The sequence below is a fragment of the Oncorhynchus gorbuscha genome, linkage group LG04, assembly GCF_021184085.1.
Source record: "Oncorhynchus gorbuscha isolate QuinsamMale2020 ecotype Even-year linkage group LG04, OgorEven_v1.0, whole genome shotgun sequence".
NCBI lineage: Eukaryota > Metazoa > Chordata > Actinopteri > Salmoniformes > Salmonidae > Oncorhynchus > Oncorhynchus gorbuscha.
In genome coordinates, this window is record NC_060176.1 from 32,602,145 (window position 1) to 32,622,316 (window position 20,172).

General features: G+C 43.1%; 1 protein-coding gene across 2 annotated transcripts in view; it reads left to right on the forward strand.

The window, feature by feature from the left end:
* The window catches only part of LOC124033964 (rho guanine nucleotide exchange factor 28-like), a 202,178-nt gene that overhangs the window by 60,999 nt on the left and 121,007 nt on the right, over positions 1 to 20,172 (forward strand). For both annotated transcript variants that reach the window (XM_046346515.1, XM_046346516.1), the window contains 3 exons: positions 4,133 to 4,208; positions 18,110 to 18,156; positions 18,640 to 18,700. In XM_046346515.1, coding sequence (XP_046202471.1) covers positions 4,133 to 4,208; positions 18,110 to 18,156; positions 18,640 to 18,700 — 184 coding nt within the window. The remainder of the gene's footprint in view (positions 1 to 4,132; positions 4,209 to 18,109; positions 18,157 to 18,639; positions 18,701 to 20,172) is intronic.

Genomic DNA, 20,172 nt, shown 5'->3' on the forward strand with positions numbered 1-20,172 from the left:
AGCACAGGGACAAGACATGACAATGAATGACAAACATGACAATAACGGTTAAGAATCGTTATCCGCTTCCCCTTATGTCATCAGCCTTCGAGATTCTGCAGGGAGCCAGGTGCTTTACTAAGTTGGACCTTCGTAACGCTTACCATCTCGTGCGCATCAGAGAGGGGGACGAGTGGAAAACGGCGTTTAACACTCCGTTAGGGCATTTTGAGTACCGGGTTCTGCCGTTTGGTCTCGCCAATGCGCCAGCTGTTTTTCAGGCATTAGTTAATGATGTTCTGAGAGACATGCTGAACATCTTTGTTTTTGTCTATCTTGACGATATCCTGATTTTTTCTCCGTCACTCGAGATTCATGTTCAGCACGTTCGACGTGTTCTACAGCGCCTTTTAGAGAATTGTCTCTCTCTACGCTCTACGCTTTTGATCTTCTAAAGGAACGTTTTACGTCCGCTCCTATCCTCGTTACTCCTGACGTCACTAGACAATTCATTGTCGAGGTTGACGCTTCAGAGGTAGGCGTGGGAGCCATTCTATCCCAGCGCTTCCAGTCTGACGATAAGGTTCATCCTTGCGCTTATTTTTCTCATCGCCTGTCGCCATCTGAGCGCAACTATGATGTGGGTAACCGTGAACTGCTCGCCATCCGCTTAGCCCTAGGCGAATGGCGACAGTGGTTGGAGGGGGCGACCGTTCCTTTTGTCGTTTGGACAGACCATAAGAACCTTGAGTACATCCGTTCTGCCAAACGACTTAATGCCCGTCAAGCTCGTTGGGCGTTGTTTTTGCTCGTTTCGAGTTTGTGATTTCTTACCGTCCGGGTAGCAAGAACACCAAGCCTGATGCCTTATCCCGTCTGTTTAGTTCTTCTGTGGCTTCTACTGATCCCGAGGGGATTCTTCCTTATGGGCGTGTTGTCGGGTTAACAGTCTGGGGAATTGAAAGACAGGTTAAGCAAGCACTCGCGCACACTGCGTCGCCGCGCGCTTGTCCTAGTAACCTCCTTTTCGTTCCTGTTTCCACTCGTCTGGCTGTTCTTCAGTGGGCTCACTCTGCCAAGTTAGCTGGTCATCCCGGTGTTCGAGGCACTCTTGCGTCTATTCGCCAGCGCTTTTGGTGGCCGACTCAGGAGCGTGACACGCGCCGTTTCGTGGCTGCTTGTTCGGACTGCGCGCAGACTAAGTCGGGTAACTCTCCTCCTGCCGGTCGTCTCAGACCGCTCCCCATTCCTTCTCGACCATGGTCTCACATCGCCCTAGACTTCATTACCGGTCTGCCTTTGTCTGCGGGGAAGACTGTGATTCTTACGGTTGTCGATAGGTTCTCTAAGGCGGCACATTTCATTCCCCTCGCTAAACTTCCTTCCGCTAAGGAGACGGCACAAATCATTATCGAGAATGTATTCAGAATTCATGGCCTCCCGTTAGACGCCGTTTCAGACAGAGGCCCGCAATTCACGTCACAGTTTTGGAGGGAGTTCTGTCGTTTGATTGGTGCGTCCGTCAGTCTCTCTTCCGGGTTTCATCCCCAGTCTAACGGTCAAGCAGAGAGGGCCAATCAGACGATTGGTCGCATACTACGCAGCCTTTCTTTCAGAAACCCTGCGTCTTGGGCAGAACAGCTCCCCTGGGCAGAATACGCTCACAATTCGCTTCCTTCGTCTGCTACCGGGTTATCTCCGTTTCAGAGTAGTCTGGGTTACCAGCCTCCTCTGTTCTCATCCCAGCTTGCCGAGTCCAGCGTTCCCTCCGCTCAAGCGTTTGTCCAACGTTGTGAGCGCACCTGGAGGAGGGTGAGGTCTGCACTTTGCCGTTACAGGGCACAGACTGTGAGAGCCGCCAATAAACGCAGGATTAAGAGTCCAAGGTATTGTTGCGGCCAGAGAGTGTGGCTTTCCACTCGCAACCTTCCTCTTACGACAGCTTCTCGTAAGTTGACTCCGCGGTTCATTGGTCCGTTCCGTGTCTCCCAGGTCGTCAATCCTGTCGCTGTGCGACTGCTTCTTCCGCGACATCTTCGTCGCGTCCATCCTGTCTTCCATGTCTCCTGTGTCAAGCCCTTTCTTCGCACCCCCGTTCGTCTTCCCTCCCCCTCCCGTCCTTGTCGAGAGCGCACCTATTTACAAGGTATGTAGGATCATGGACATGCGTTCTCGGGGACGGGGTCACCAATACTTAGTGGATTGGGAGGGTTACGGTCCTGAGGAGAGGAGTTGGGTTCCGTCTCGGGACGTGCTGGACCGTTCACTCATTGATGATTTCCTCCGTTGCCGCCAGGATTCCTCCTCGAGTGCGCCAGGAGGCGCTCGGTGAGTGGGGGGTACTGTCATGTTTTGTCATTTATTATCTTGTCTTGTCCCTGTGCTTCCCATTCTATTCGTTTCCCTCTGCTGGTCTTATTAGGTTCTTTCCCTCTTTCTATCCCTCTCTCTCCCCCTCCCTCTCTCACTCTCTCGCTCTCTCTTCTCTCTATCGTTCCGTTCCTGCTCCCAGCTGTTCCTATTCCCCTAATCAATCATTTAGTCTTCCCACACCTGTTCCCGATCCTTTCCCCTGATTAGAGTCCCTATTTCTTCCTTTGTGTTCCGTTCCTGTCCTGTCGGTTCCTTGTCTAGAATTCACCGTGCTGTGTTTGTGTATCGCCCTGTCGTGTCGTGTTTTCCTCAGATGCTGTGTGGTGAGCAGGTGTCTGAGTCTGTCTGGTTCAAGTGCCTTCCCGAGGCAACCTGCTGTTCACCTGCTGTTCAAGATCGAGTCTCCAGTTTGTCCTCGTCATTTCGAGTGAAAGTTGTGTTTTTTGTTTGTATTTACTTTACTGGATTAAAGACTCTGTTTTCGCCAAGTCGCTTTTGGGTCCTCTTTCACCTGCATGACAAGGAGACCAGGGTTCAATCCCTGTGTCCACCCTTCCCATTGTTTCTCACTCTTGCCTGCTTCCCCATCTCATTTAAATACTGTCTGAATAAAGTGTTAAACACCTAAACATATATATTTTAAAATACTTTATTTATTTTTTTTAGTTGAGAGCAGCAATGAACTGGGTTCACAGGATGACACAACTTAGGGGTCCAATCTCTAAAAATGAATTTGCAAAATGGGACAAACATCCAATCGAAATACTGCATGCAGAGTTTTGCAAGACTGTATTGCAAGTGCAAAGAAAAACTCCAAATAACGCATGTAGAGCAGAATTGGGCCAATATCCCCTTCGCATTCGAATAGAAAAAAGAGCCATCAAATTTTTACAAACATCTAAAAACAAATGACCCCAAAACATTCCATCACACAGCTCTACAATGCCAAGAGATGAAACAAGAGAAGAGTCCCCTCAGCCAGCTGGTTTTGAGGCTCAGTTCACGAAACCAACCCTGTAGAGCCTCAGGACAGCACTCAGAAAATCCGGCCCAACCAAATCATCACAAAACAAAAAGAAAAATATATCACCTATATATCAACAGACAGTACATGGTGGCAGACTATCTGACCACTGTGACTGATAGAAAACTGAGGAAAATATTGACTAGGTACAGACTCAGTAAGCAGTCTGGCTATAGAGACCGGTCATCACAGACAAACCTGGCTGCCCAGAGAGGACAGGCTAGCTCACTCTGCTCCAGGGGAGAAGTAGAGACAGAGCTGCATTTCGTATTACACTGTGATAAATACTCAGACCTAAGAGAATATTTCAATACAAAGAATTTGAAACTATAAAATATGAGGAAAACATCAAATATTTATTGGGTGAATTGCCAAAATGTACAGTTTTGGCAGCCAAATATGTGTCCTCCTGCCACAACCTGAGGGACAGCCAGTTTTGTTTTGTCTTTCATGTCATGTGTCTTCTCAGTCATGTTGACACTGGTCTACTACCATTGCTTTAATGTATTGATGTCTACTACCATTTATTTATATATAAATATATATTTTTTGATATGTATACTTTGAGTGAGTGAGTGAGTGAGTGAGTGAGTGAGTGAGTGAGTGAGTGAGTGAGTGAGTGAGTGAGTGAGTGAGTGAGTGAGTGAGTGAGTGAGTGAGTGAGTGTGAGAGAGAGAACCCCTAATAAATGATTGATGGAATAGATGCCAATCTGATGATAACATGATTGAACTGTTCTCATCTATTTGCTCTTAGATCAAGGCCCTGAGAAGAGAGCAGTCAGAGACCATACTGGAGAAAGAGGAACTAGTGGATGAACCAGGAGAGAATGGTACTTTAGTTTTTGAGTGTATCCCAAATGGCACCCTATTCCCTATATACTGCACTAAGGATGCATCATTAGTCTTTGTCTGTGTGATTTGATCAATCCATGCAGTCCAAAGCGCTGACACAGAAACCCTCCACTGATTTCTTGGGCTCAGTGCTAGTGAATGACACTCAACCTGTCTTCATCATAAGGGAGGTTTCTGAGTCAAAGGTGAACAAGGTGATTAGCTCACTAAAGAACTCTAAAGCCAAAGATGTGTTTGGGATGGACTCTACCTTTCTTAAAAACTACAAAGAGTCACTCATTGGCCCCATTACTAAGGTCACCAACACATCTATTGGTCTCGGTGTGTTTCCAAGGGTATGGAAGTCGGCCATAATAACGGCCATCTTTAAATCAGGCGACCCTGCTGACGTGAGTAACTACAGGCCCATTAGTATACTACCTGTGGTGTCAAAGGTTGTTGAAAAGTATGTAGCAGAACAACTGATTGCCCACCTCAACAACAGCCCCTTCACATTACACTCCATGCAGTTTGGCTTCAGAGCGAAACACTCCATAGAAACTGCTTTCTTCTGGAAAATGTGAAGTCCAAGATGGACAAAGGGGTTGCTGTTGGGGCTGTGTTTCTGGACCTAAGGAAGGATTTTGATACTGTTAACCATGAGATTCTCATCACAAAATTGTCCAAGTTCAACTTTTCCCCTGATGCCTTGAGATGGATGAAATCATACCTTGAAGGCAGAACTCAGTGTGTCAGAGTGAGCAATGAGCTGTCGCCCACTCGTAGCTATGATGTGGGCGTGCCCCAAGGGTCAATACTGGGGCCCCTCCTGTTCAGCCTGTATATTAATGATCTGCCTTCTGTCTGTACTGGGTCTGAAGTTCAAATGTATGCAGATGATACAGTGATATATGTGCATGCAAAGAGCAAACAACAAGCTGCACAAGAACTCACTACTGTAATGGTCCAGGTTACAAAGTGGCTCAGTGACTCGTGTTTGCATCTCAATGTGAAAAAAACTGTTTGCATGTTCTTCACAAAGAGGGCAACAGATGCTACTGAGCCAGATGTCTATGTGTCAGGGAGAAGCTCCAGGTGGTATCCGATTTTAAGTACCTTGGCATCATACTTGATTCCAACCTCTCTTTTAAAAAGCATGTGAAAAAGGTAATTCAAATAACCAAATTCAACCTAGCTAATTTCCGATTTATACGAAATTGTTTGACTACAGAGGTAGCAAAACTGTACTTCAGTTCTATGATACTCCCCCACTTAACATACTGCTTGACTAGTTGGGCCCAAGCTTACTGTACAACATTAAAACCAATTCAGTCTGTCTACAAACAGGCTCTCAAAGTGCTTGATAGGAAGCCCAATAGCCATCATCATTGTCACATCCTTAGAAAGCATGAGCTCTTGAGTTGGGAAAATCTTATAATAATAATATATATGCCATTTAGCAGACGCTTTTATCCAAAGCGACTTACAGTCATGTGTGCATACATTCTACGATAACAACATTAGACCATTAGACCATAACAACATTAGACCATAACAACATTAGACCATTAGACCATAACAGCATTAGACCATTAGATCATAACAACATTAGATCATAACAACATTAGATCATAACAACATTAGACCATTAGACCATAACAACATTAGACCATAACAACATTAGACCATAACAACATTAGACCATTAGATCATAACAACATTAGACCATTAGACCATAACAACATTAGACAATTAGATCATAACAACATTAGATCGTAACAACATTAGATCATAACAGCATTAGACCATTAGATCATAACAGCATTAGACCATTAGACCATAACAACATTAGACCATAACAACATTAGACCATAACAACATTAGACCATAACAACATTAGACCATAACAACATTAGATCATAACAACATTAGACCATTAGACCATAACAACATTAGACCATTAGACCATAACAACATTAGATCATAACAACATTAGACCATAACAACATTAGACCATAACAACATTAGACCATAACAACATTAGACCATAACAACATTAGACCATTAGACCATAACACCATTAGACCATTAGACCATAACACCATTAGACCATTAGACCATAACAACATTAGACCATAACAACATTAGACCATTAGATCATAACAACATTAGACCATAACAACATTAGACCATTAGACCATAACAACATTAGAACATAACAACATTAGACCATAACAACATTAGACCATTAGACCATAACAACATTAGACCATTAGACCATAACAACATTAGACCATAACAACATTAGACCATTAGACCATAACAACATTAGACCATTAGACCATAACAACATTAGACCATTAGACCATAACAACATTAGACCATTAGATCATAACAACATTAGACCATAACAACATTAGACCATTAGACCATAACAACATTAGACCATTAGACCATAACAACATTAGAACATAACAACATTAGAACATAACAACATTAGACCATAACAACATTAGACCATTAGACCATTAGATCATAACAACATTAGACCATAACAACATTAGACCATTAGACCATAACAACATTAGAACATAACAACATTAGAACATAACAACATTAGAACATAACAACATTAGACCATTAGAACATTAGACCATTAGACCATAACAACATTAGACCATTAGACCATAACAACATTAGAACATAACAACATTAGACCATAACAATATTAGACCATTAGACCATAACAACATTAGACCATAACAACATTAGACCATAACAACATTAGACCATAACAACATTAGACCATTAGATCATAACAACATTAGACCATAACACCATTAGACCATAACAACATTAGACCATTAGACCATAACAACATTAGACCATTAGACCATTAGATCATAACAACATTAGACCATTAGACCATAACAACATTAGACCATTAGATCATAACAACATTAGACCATAACACCATTAGACCATAACAACATTAGACCATTAGACCATAACAACATTAGACCATTAGATCATAACAACATTAGACCATAACACCATTAGACCATAACAACATTAGACCATTAGACCATAACAACATTAGACCATTAGACCATTAGATCATAACAACATTAGATCATAACAACATTAGACCATAACAACATTAGAACCAAATCTTGTGCAATACACCGACGCATGTCTTGTATTCAAGATCCTAAATGGCCTGGCTCCCCCTCCACTCAATATTTTTGTTAAACAGAAAACCCAGACATATGGCAGCAGATCCACAAGGTCTGCCATGAGAGGTGACTGTATAGTTCCCCTAAGGAAAAGCACCTTTAGTAAATCTGCATTCTCTGTGAGAGCTTCCCATGTCTGGAATACACTGCCATCAGACACACATAACTGCACCACATATCACACTTTCACAAAATGCTTGAAGACCTGGCTAAAGGTCAATCAGATTTGTGAACATGGTCCCTAGCTGTGTGTTGCCGCTTTCCATGTTGTCTGTTGTCTGTAGCTTGTGAGGTGTGGAAACACTTTGTTGCTTTTATGAATTTTGTTTTGCTGCTTTTTGTTCTATGTTGCTCTGTCTGTATGCTATGTCTTGCTTGTCCTATGTTGCTATGTCTTGCTTGTTCTATGGTGCTATTGTCTATATTGTAATTGTTTTTAATAACCTGCCCAGGGACTGCGGTTGAAAATTAGCCGGCTGGCTGAAACCGGCACTTTTACTGAAACGTTGATTAATGTGCACTGTCCCTGTAAAAATAAAAAATAAATAAAAAAGCGCTTATTTTCAGCTAACGCAGCCTGTTCCACTCTTAGTACACTCTCCAAATCCTAAACTTTGGGCAACCTACTCTGACTTTGCCAGAACAGAAGTGCCCGATCGAAAATCGACCCCTTTATCCTATACATTTGTGGAGATCTGACTAGATTTGACAGGTGTAAACCGTATGGTAATAGCTACATCTTGCCCTCTGATAGACAAGGTGGAAATCTCACCAATTTGATTTGATTAGGTGGCCTGAGAAGAGGGCAGTCGGAGACCCTACTGGAGAAAGAAGAATGAGTGGTTGGGATTGGCTCAGATTGTTTGAATCACTGAACTGTATTGCCCTCCAATGGGATATAGGAGTACTACCAGTCTAAGTAAACCAAGCCCAAGCGGATCTAACTTATTTATATAGTCTGAATCTATCTAGGGCACAGTGAGGCAACTTTATCTTTATGCTCATGACCTTTATGTAAATTATACGTTACACAATAGCTCGAGTTTAGTGCTCAAGATGGGATTCATTCTAAAGTAGGCAATAGGGTGTGTTAGTTTAAACCGATTCTGCACTCATTATTACAGCTTGTAAATAGTATGCATTAAACCAGAGTGACTATTCCTCTCAAAGTTGGATGTAGAATATTCAAAAATATTGGATCAGGCCTGGTAGGCAGGCAGACAGACAGGGCAGACCCAGGGTTCATACGGTCTCTAAACATTCTTCAAACCTCTATTTAACTGGATCAGGCCTGGCAGATAGACAGGAGTTGTGAGTTCCAAATGGTACCTTATTCTCTATGTAGTGCACTTCGTTGTCAAGGGTCCATAGGGTCTCTAAATGTTCTCTAAACCTCTATATAACAGGATCAGGCCTGGCAGGCATACAGACAGGGAAGGCCAAGATTGAGTTCCAAATTCTCTTTGTAGTGTGCTACTTTGACAAGGCTCAATAGGGTGTCCTAAATGTTCTCGAACATCTATATGTTGTGTCTTTGGCATCATTAAATTGAAGACTTATTTTATCAAAACAATTCTCTGTAATTATTATTACATGATTAAACTAATCATGTAAATGTAATTAACTAGGAAGTTGGGGCAACAAGGAAAATCTTCAGATTACAAAGCTATAATCTTATATAACTCTTCAGATATTTTAATATCTGATCAATTAGTCTTCTTATTAATTAATTATTCTTTACCTCACGTTAGTCTCATTCCGAACGTTGTAAATCGTTGGTTATCTGCACGAACCCAGCCTTTACTATGAATCATCCATACATCAATTATCTTAATAATTTATTTACTAACTAAATAATCACAGAAATGCATAAACAAACACATAGTAGATATGGTTACAAGGAAATGATAGGGGAGGTTCCCTAGTGGGCTAAGCCGATATGACAGCTTGGTGGACAAAGGGAAGTGGGTGTGGACTGAGAAGGGCGGGAAAGACAAGTCACTACACAGTTGGTAATTGTATTGAAATGATAAATCCTTTGCACATGAATTCTCACTCATTCGGGAATAATTGCAATCAATATATACTTACGCCTAGTGTGTCGTCGGGATCTCTGTTGGAATCGTCCGTCTTTCTGTTGGAAAGTTCATCCAAGCTTCTCTCTGCTTCCCTGGAGTCTTTTGTGGTTAGAATGGATACTTCAGAGTCCCATTCAGAAATGTTCTTATAGGATAGATGTTTCGACGGTTGTCGGTCTTCGCATTCCAGGTCGACATAATTCCTAGCTGCAGACTAGTAATTTGCTCTTATTCTGTCGGTATTTATAGTCTCAGAGTTGAACCATTTCCACCCGTGTAGCCAATGCTCCACGTGGTTTGGTTAGGAATTCAACAAGCCACTACAACCTTAGCTTATACTGAGGTTTTTGTGGTCTCTATTCAAACCTTCACCCCCCCCCCCCCTCTGTGATCGAGGTTCACATGGTCTGAAGTGGGTTTCTCCAGGTGGGGGTTTTATTCGGAATTGTAGAAAATGGCTCTCCCATTAGCCAGATCATGTTTGTGTTCATGGGGGCAGGCCAATGACTTAGCTAAACTTCAAAGGGAATACAATTCTCTCACATTAACTGTTTAAAATCACATTACATAATTTCACAAATAGTTTAATCTTTACTCATTCATTTTATATAATAATTAGACAAAAACCTCATAACGGAGGCTCCTTTATAAACAGAGTTATGGTAATGTGGCTGTATTGTCTTTCATGAGGTCACAGCCTGAAACAAAATGGACCGGGTCGTAGCTGGCTACTCCACCGACCGTTTACACATTCTCCAAAACATGGACATTGTTCAGTTCTCAAGTTCTGTGGTGTAGAAGAAGTTATTTTGTTTTACTGTGAAACTCTCTCTATACTGCCTGTCCAGGGGTAGAGAGTCTCCTCCAGGAATTTATGACCTGAGATAACAGAACCTGGGTGTATGAGAGGGAGAGAGAGGGGGAAGGTACTCACTATACCCAAAGAGGGCCACGTCATGATATATATATATATATCCTGATCAGTCTTGGCATACAGACAGGGCAGGCCCAGTGTGAGTTCAAAATGGTACCTTATCCTCTATGTATTGCCCTACTTTGACAAGGGTCCATAGTGTCTCTAAAGGTTCTCCAAATGTCTATTTGTCTGGATCAGGCCTGGCTGTTAGACAGGGCATTTCCAGTGAGAGTTCCAAATGGCACCTTTTTTGCTTTGAAGTGCACTACTTTGACAAGTGTCCACAGGGTCTTTAAACATTCTCCAAACCTCTATAAAACTGGATTAGGCCTGGCAGGCAGACAGGGCAGGTCCAGCATTAGTTCCAAAATGACATCTTATTTTCTGTGTAGTGTACTTCTTTGACAAGGGTTATTCAGTTCTCTAAACTTTCTCCAAACCTTTATAATTCTGGATCAGGCCAGGCAGGCAGACAGGGCAGGCCCAGTTTGAGTTCCAAATGGTACCCTATTCTCTATGTAGTGCACTTCTTTGACAATGGTCCACAGGTCGCTAAACGTTCTCCAAACCTCTACATAAATGGATCATGCCTGGCAGGCTGGCAGACATGAGAGGCCCAGGGTGAGTTCCAAATGGCACCTTATTCTCTGTGTAGTGCACTACTTAGACAAGGGTCCATAGGGTCTCTAAACATTCTCCAAACCTTTAAGAGACCTGATCATGCCTGGCAGGCAGACAGGACAGGCCCAGAGTAGCCTAGTGGTTAGAGTGTTGGACTTATAACCGAAACGTTGCAAGATCGAAACCCTGCCGTTCTGCTCCTGAACACGGCAGTTAACCCACTGTTCCTAGGCTGTCATAGAAAATAATCATTTGTTCTTTACTGACAAGACTAGGTAAACAAAGGTTAAATAAAAAAGAGTGAGATCCAAATGTTACCTTATTCTCTGTCAAGTGCACTGCTTTGAAAAGGGTCCATAGGGTCTGTATATGTTCTCCAAACTTCTGTATGACTGGATCATGCCTGGCAGGCAGAGCAAGCCCAGTGTGAGTTCCAAATGGCACCCTCTGTGTAGTGCACTTTTTGACAAAGGTCCATACAGTCTCTAAAGTTCTCCAACCCTCTATATAACTGGATCAGGCCTGGCAGGCAGACAGGGCAGGCCCAGAGATGAGTCCCAAATGGTATCTTATTCTCTATTTAGTGCGTTATTTTGACAAGGGTCTCTAAAGTTCTCCAACCCTCTATATAACTGGATCAGGCCTGGTAAGCAGACAGACATGGGAGGCCCTCATTGAGTTCCAAATTGCACCTTATTCTCTGTGCAGTGCACTACTTTGACCAGGGTCCATAGGGTCTCTAAACCTTTTCTAACCCTGTACATATCTGAATCAGGCCTGACAGACAGGGCAGGCATAGAGTGAGTTCCAAATTGCACCTTATTTTCTATTTAGTGCATTACTTTGACAGGGGTCCATCGGGTCTCTAAACATTCTCCAAACCATTATATAACTGGATCAGGCCTGGCAAGCAGACAGGGCAGGCCCAGAGTAGCCTAGTGGTTAGAGAGTTGGACTAGCAACCAAAAGGTTGCAAGATTGAATCCCAGAGCTGATAAGGTAAAAAATATGTCGTTCTGCCCCTGAACAAGGCAGTTAACCAACTGTTCCTAGGCTGTCATTGAAAATTAGAATTTGTTCTTAACTGACTTGCCTAGTTAAATGAAGGTAAACTAAAAAAGAGTGAGATCCAAATGGTACCTTATTCTCTGTGTAGTGCACTACTTTGACTAGGGTCTCCAAAAGTTCTCCACCACTATATAACTGGATCAGGCCTGGCAGGCAGGCAGACTTGGGAGGCCCAGTGTGAGTTCCAAATGGTACCTTATTCTCTGTGCAGTGTAGTACTTTGATAAGGGTCCATAGGGTTTCTAAATGTTCTCCAAATCTCTATATAACTGGGTCAGGCCTGGCAGACAGAAAGGGCAGGCCCACGGTGAGTTCCAAATGGCAGCTTATACTCTATGTAGTGCACTACTTTCACAAGGGTCCATAGGGTCTCTAAATGTTCTCCAAACTTCTTGTCAATTCAGAAAGTAAACCAAATGTTGAAATGGAATCAACCCCAATGGTGGTATGGAGTTAGCAACATTCTAAAAACATTTGATAGCAAATGGAGCTCATTTACAGTTAACTGCCTAAATTAAGGAAACACTACAATATATTTTGAAAGCAGGTGCATCCAAACAGGTGTGGTTCCTGAGTAATTTAAGCAATTACAACATGTGATTATGCATAGGGTCATGTATACAAATGCCCAGTTGCCCATTGTCTTGTATACCATAACTGTGTTATAGCTTCACAACCCATTGCTATATTTTGGATAAAGAGTTACCTCTCTAACAGAACCACATAGGGTGTTCTTTAATGGAAGCCTCTCTAACATAATCCAGTTAGAATCAGGAATTCCCCAGGGCAGCTATCTAGGCCCCTTACTTTCAATATTTTCTAACAACATGCCAGTGTGCCTATGTATGCGGGTGACTCAATATTATACATGTCAGCTACTACAGTGACTGAAGTGACTGAAATACTTAACAAGGAGCTGCAGTTATATTCAGAATTGGTGGCAAGGAATAAATTAACCCAAATATTTCAAAACCTAAAAGCATTCTATTTTGGACGAATCATTCACTAAACTCTAAACCTCACCGAAATCTTCTAATGAATAATGTGGAAATTGAGAAAGTGTCATAGTCAAACCATATTAATACAACAATAGCTAAGATTCAGAGGGCTTGGGTTAAATGTGAAAGACACATTTCAGTTCAAGGCATTCAGTTGTACAACTGACTAGGTATCCCCCTTTCCCTTTCCCTAAGATTGGGCGAAGTCTTCTCCATAATATAGCGCTGCTCTGCCTTCTTAACAGCACTATCAACAAGGCAAGTCCTACAGGCCCTAGTTTTGTCGCACCTAGAGTAATGTTCAGTCGTTTGGTCTGGTGCCACAAAGAGGGGCTTAGGAAAATTGCAATTGGCTCAGAACAGGGCAGCACGACTGGTCCTTGGATGTACACAGAGATCTAACATTAATAATATGTACGTCAATCTCTCCTGGCTCAAAGTGGAGGAGAGATTGACTTCATCAATGCTTGTATTTGTGAGAGGTAATCAAATCAAATCAAATCTAATTTTATTTGTCACATACACATGGTTAGCAGATGTTAGTGCGAGTGTAGCGAAATGCTTGTGCTTCTAGTTCCGACAACGCAGTAATAACCAACAAGTAATCTAGCTAACAATTCCAAAACTACTACCTTATAGACACACGTGTAAGGGGATAAAGAATATGTACATAAAGATATATGAATGAGTGATGGTACAGAGCGGCATAGGCAAGATACAGTAGATGGTATTGAGTGCAGTATATACATATGAGATGAGTATGTAAACAAAGTGGCATAGTTTAAGTGGCTAGTATAGAGTACAGTATATACGTATACATATGAGATGAATAATGTAGGGTATGTAAACATTATATTAGGTAGCATTGTTTAAAGTGGCTAGTGAAATATTTTACATCATTTCCCATCAATTCCCATTATTAAAGGGGCTGGAGTTGAGTCAGTGTGTTGGCAGCAGCCACTCAATGTTAGTGGTGGCTGTTTAACAGTCTGATGGCCTTGAGATAGAAGCTGTTTTTCAGTCTCTCGGTCCCAGCTTTGATGCACCTGTACTGACCTTGCCTTCTGGATGATAGCGGGGTGAACAGGCAGTGGCTCTGGTGGTTGCTGTCCTTGATGATCTTTATGGCCTTCCTGTGACATCGGGTGGTGTAGGTGTCCTGGAGGGCAGGTAGTTTGCCCCCGGTGATGCGTTGTGCAGACCTCACTACCCTCTGGAGAGCCTTACGGTTGTGGGCGGAGCAGTTGCCGTACCAGGCGGTGATACAGCCCGACAGGATGCTCTCGATTGTGCGTGAGTGCTTTTGCTGACAAGCCAAATTTCTTCAGCCTGTTGAGGTTGAAGAGGCGCTGCTGCGCCTTCTTCACGATGCTGTCTGTGTGGGTGGACCAATTCAGTTTGTCTGTGATGTGTACGCTGAGGATCTTAAAACTTACTACCCTCTCCACTACTGTTCCATCGATGTGGATAGGGGGGTGTTCCCTCTGCGGTTTCCTGAAGTCCACAATCATCTCCTTAGTTTTGTTGACGTTGAGTGTGAGGTTATTTTCCTGACACCACACTCCGAGGGCCCTCACTTCCTCCCTGTAGGCCGTCTCGTCGTTGTTGGTAATCAAGCCTACCACTGTTGTGTCGTCCGCAAACTTGATGATTGAGTTGGAGGCGTGCATGGCCACGCAGTCTTGGGTGAACAGGGACTACAGGAGAGGGCTCAAAACGCACCCTTGTGGGGCCCCAGTGTTGAGGATCAGCGGGGTGGAGATGTTGTGGAGGTGATATGGTCCTTGACTAGTCTCTCAAAGTGAGTGCTACGGGGCGGTCGTCGTTTAGCTCAGTTACCTTAGCTTTCTTGGGAACAGGAACAATGGTGGCCCTCTTGAAGCATGTGGGAACAACAGACTGGGATAGGGATTGATTGAATATGTCCGTAAACACACCAGCCAGCTGGTCTGCGCATGCTCTGAGGGCGCGGCTGGGGATGCCGTCTGGGCCTGCAGCCTTGTGAGGGTTGACACGTTTAAATGTTTTCCTCACGTCGGCTGCAGTGAAGGAGAGTCCGCATGTTTTAGTTGCGGGCAGTGTCAGTGGCACTGTATTGTCCTCAAAGTGGGCAAAAAATGTTATTTAGTCTGCCTGGGAGCAAGTCATCCTGGTCCGTGACGGTGCTGGTTTTCTTTTTGTAATCCGTGATTGACTGTAGACCCTGCCACATAGGTCTTGTGTCTGAGCCGTTGAATTGAGATTCCACTTTGTCTCTATACTGACGCTTAGCTTGTTTGATTGCCTTGCGGAGGGAATAGTTACACTGTTTGTATTCGGTCATGTTTCCAGTCACCTTGCCCTGATTAAAAGCAGTGGTTCACGCTTTCAGTTTCACGCGAATGCTGCCATTAATCCATGGTTTCTGGTTTGGGAATGTTTTAATCGTTGATATGGGAACAACATCTTCAACGCACGTTCTAATGAACTCGCACACCGAATCAGCGTATTCGTCAATGTTGTCGTCTGACGCAATACGGAACGTATCCCAGTCCACGTAATGGAAGCAGTCTTGGAGTGTGGAATCAGATTGGTCGGACCAGCGTTGAACAGACCTCAGCGCGGGAGCTTCTTGTTTTAGTTTCTGTCTGTAGGCAGGGATCAACAAAATGGAGTCGTGGTCAGCTTTTCCGAAAGGAGGGCGGGGCAGGGCCTTATATGCGTCACGGAAGTTGGAATAGCAATGATCCAAGGTTTCCCAGCTACAATGAATGCAGCCTCCGGATATATGGATTCCAGTTTGCAAAGAGTCAAATAAAGTTTGTTCAGAGCCATCGATGTGTCTGCTTGGGGGGGGGGAATATATACGGCTGTGATTATAATCGAAGAGAATTCCCTTGGTAGATAATGCGGTCTACATTTGATTGTGAGGAATTCTAAATCAGGTGAACAGAAGGACTTGAGTTCCTGTATCTTGTTTTGGCCACACCACGTCACATTAACCATAAAGCATAAGCCCCCGCCCATCTTCTTACCAGAAAGATGTTTGTTTCTGTCGGCGTGATGCGTGATCAGACTCCGTCTCCGTCGTTTTTTGGGGTCGCCGGCTGGGATCCATTCCGTTGTCCTGGGTGAAAGGCAGAACACAGGGTCCGCTTCGCGAAAGTCATATTCTTGGTTGTACTGATGGTGAGTTGATGCTGCTCTTATGTTCAGTAGTCTTCTCAACTGTATGTAATGAAGCCTAAGATGACCTGGGGTACCAATGTAAGAAATAACACGTAAAAAAAACAAAAAACTGCATAGTTTCCTAGGGAACGCGAAGCAAGACGGCCATCTCTGTCGGCGCCGGAAGTTTCACAATGGTATTAACATTTTGAATGCACCGAGCTGACTCTTTGATCTACTGGCACACAGCTCGGACACCCATGCATACCCCACAAGACGTGCCACCAGAGGTCTCTTCACTGTCCCCAAGTCCAGAACAGACTAAGGGAGATGCACAGTACCACATATAGTCATGACAACATGGAACTTTATTCCACATCAAGTAACTGATGAAAGCAGTCAAATTAGATTTTAAAAAACAGATCAAATAGACCTTATGGAACAGTGGAGACTGTGAATAGACACAAACAAAGGCATAGACAAATGCATACACACACACAAGATAACATATGCACTATACACACACGTACACATGGATTTTGTGTTGTAGATATGTGGTAGTAGAGTAGTGGCCTGAGGGCCCACACTTAATGTGTTGTGAAATCTGTTGTGAATGTATTGTAATGTTTTTTAAATGTTATAACTGCCTTCATTTTGCTGGACCCCAGGAAGAGTAGCTGCTGCCTACCAAAATGGGATCCATAATAAATACAAATACCATGGCTTGAAGAAGATGTCTCTATGACTTTGAAAGAGGGGTCTCAAAGGATAATAGAGGGTTTAAAGTGTGTGTATGTGTGTCTCAGTCACCAGATCTCAACCTTATTGAACACTTATAGGAAATTTTGGAGCGGCGCCTGAGACAACGTTTTCCACCACCATCAAAAACCCAACATTTACATTACATTTACATTACATTTACATTTAAGTCATTTAGCAGACACTCTTATCCAGAGCGACTTACAAATTGGTGCATTCACCTTATGACATTCAGTGGAACAACCACTTTACAATAGTGCATCTAAATATTTTAAGGAGGGGGGGGGTGAGAAGGATTACTTTATCCTATCCTAGGTATTCCTTAAAGAGGTGGGGTTTCAGGTGTCTCCGGAAGGTGGTGATTGACTCAGCTGTTCTGGCGTCGTGAGGGAGTTTGTTCCACCATTGGGGAGCCAGAGCAGTGAACAGTTTTGACTGGGCTGAGCGGGAACTGTACTTCCCAGTGGAAGGGAGGCGAGCAGGCCAGAGGTGGATGAACGCAGTGCCCTTATTTGGGTGTAGGGCCTGATCAGAGCCTGGAGGTACTGAGGTGCCGTTCCCCTCACAGCTCTTTTACATTTACATTTAAGTCATTTAGCAGACGTTGTTGCCACGTCATTTCAACCCAAAAACGAATTGGATTTGCAAAAAGGAATCAACTTAAGGGCATTTCGTCTTTTTTTCACCCAACTTTTAATCTAAATACAATGACATGTTGAAATGTTTTGATATATGTTTTGAAATCACTTTAAGTTGACGACTCAACAAAATGTCAATCAAAACTAGACGTTGAACTGACATTTGTACTTAGTGTCAAAACACCAAATAAATGGTGTTGGATCCCTCCAATAGAGATCCAGACACTTGTAGAATCTATACCAAAGTGCATTGAATCTGTTCTGGTAACCCAACACCTTATTAAGACACTATGTTGGTGTTTCCTTTATTTTGACAGTTACCTGTATGTCATAGAGCAGTCTTTGAACAACTACTGGACTTGTTTTGAATGGCTGTTTGAAATGTTATGATTTCTGTATGACATCATCATCATGCTTATTTTACCATTTCTTTGTCGAGGTTTGTATCCTGTCATCACTGCAGGCAGTACCGCTACAGTAGACAATGTGAGTAGTGACCAAGAAATACCTTTTATTCTTTGAGTATTACCTATATTATGACCCCAATGTCTTTACCTTACTCCATGTTACATGCTGTATATGAAAGTGAATTCAACCGGCTAAATGGTAGCATGTTGGGGATTTGTGTTCTGATTCAATATTCTACATGGTTAAATTCTGAAGTATTGTTAGGATGTTGAAGTTGGCATCAAACTGGTGAAAAAAGACTTGCATGAGAGGTGTGTGTGCTCGTGTTTGTGTTTCATGCTCATAGTGTGCTACATCCTTCAGGATAGATTTATGTGATGCAGGTGGTAGGAAATTGACTACACACACACACGTGCACGCACACACACACAAACACACAGACATGGGCGCGTGCACAACACACACACAGAGAGTCCAGGTACCATGCACAAACTTACTTCTCACTCCCATTTTCCTCAGTGTGTGTAGCATTGTGAAAAGCCTCTTTGTGTCTCCATTCAGGACTTGGAGGAGCACCTCATGTTTTGTCTAAAAGAAGAACAAGAATCACTGACATACTCTGGTAAGGGTTTTTATGTCTCATCAGATCACAGTATTTCAGGGCCCTTGTTCATAAAGCCTCTCAGAGTGCTGTTCTAGGATCTGCCCGTGTAAACGTATTCATTATAATCTAAAAGGCCAAACTGATTCTAGATCCTACTCTGAGACACTTTATGAATACAGGGCCAGGTGTATCATGAAATAATTCACACAAAATGAATGTCACAGTGAATGTAGCTTATAGCTTCCTTCCTACCATAGATTATTATGTTTGTAACTGAACCTAGAAGGAAAAGCGAGTGAGAGTTGAAGTGTCAGACTTTGACGCTGCTCAAGTGAGGAGACCTCATCTGCAGGATCTAATTGGCGAACGGAAAAGGAAGATTTAAACTAGCAGACTCCACAAGGGCACCATTACTGTACTATACTTCAGAAAACCACACACTTCTCTCTTTCGCGTACTCTCTCACCACTTCTTTCTCTCTCTCTTCTAGTCTCTCTCCCTCTTTCCTTTCCTTGTCTCCCCTAGCCATAATCTCTCCACAAAATGTAGGATCATGTTTCTGCTTGCTGGCCTCCACTGGGCCCTTCCACACATTTCCTGGAATCCTTTTGCTCTGGATTAGCACAGATATGGGATCAGCTTCCCCTTCACCAGATTCTTACCTTTACCATTTGAAGAGAAAACACAAAACTCACCTTAGATCAGGGTCTAGTGGTACTGGGTTTGGCTGACCTTTGGTTGGAGACTATGTGAACATCCTGCGAGTTAATGATTGGCTGGTGAACATCCTGCGGGTTAATGATTGGCTGGTGTGATCTGCGTCCTAAATGGCCCCTTATTTCCTACATAGTGCATTACCAGCCCTGGACAAAGGTAGCGCACTATGCAGGGAATAGTGCGCTACCATTTAGGAATCAGACACATGTTTCTGGGTAAGAATGTTGTGGCTGCATGCTCAGGGCTCGGGTTTTAACATTTGGCACTGGCAGCTGTAATTGTAATATCCCGCAGTCGGTGTTGTTTTCACCCTGTATGGTTAAGCCATTTTAGTGACTAAAATGTGTGTGCATGTTTGTGTGTCGATGGGTGTGTGTATGTGAGTGCAAGCGTGTGTGTGTGTGTGTGTGTGTGTGTGTGTGTGTGTGTGTGTGTGTGTGTGTGTGTGTGTGTGTGTGTGTGTGTGTGTGTGTGTGTGTGTGTGTGTGTGTGTGTGTGTGTGTGTGTGTGTGTGTGTGTGTGTGTGTGTGTGTGTGTGTGTGTGAGTACATTTTATGTATGTGTTAACATATTTACTAGTCTCTCTGTTCTTTGTATTGGTTACCACACATACACTATCACACACACAACTGTAGTGGAATAAAGTGGACACACATGCAATCCAATGAAATTCCTTATCACAAATACCAAACATGACATGTTCAAAATATTTGTCAGGCTCTCAAGCGTTACAAATGACCTCCAGTATTTTTGTTAAGTATCCACAAAGCGAT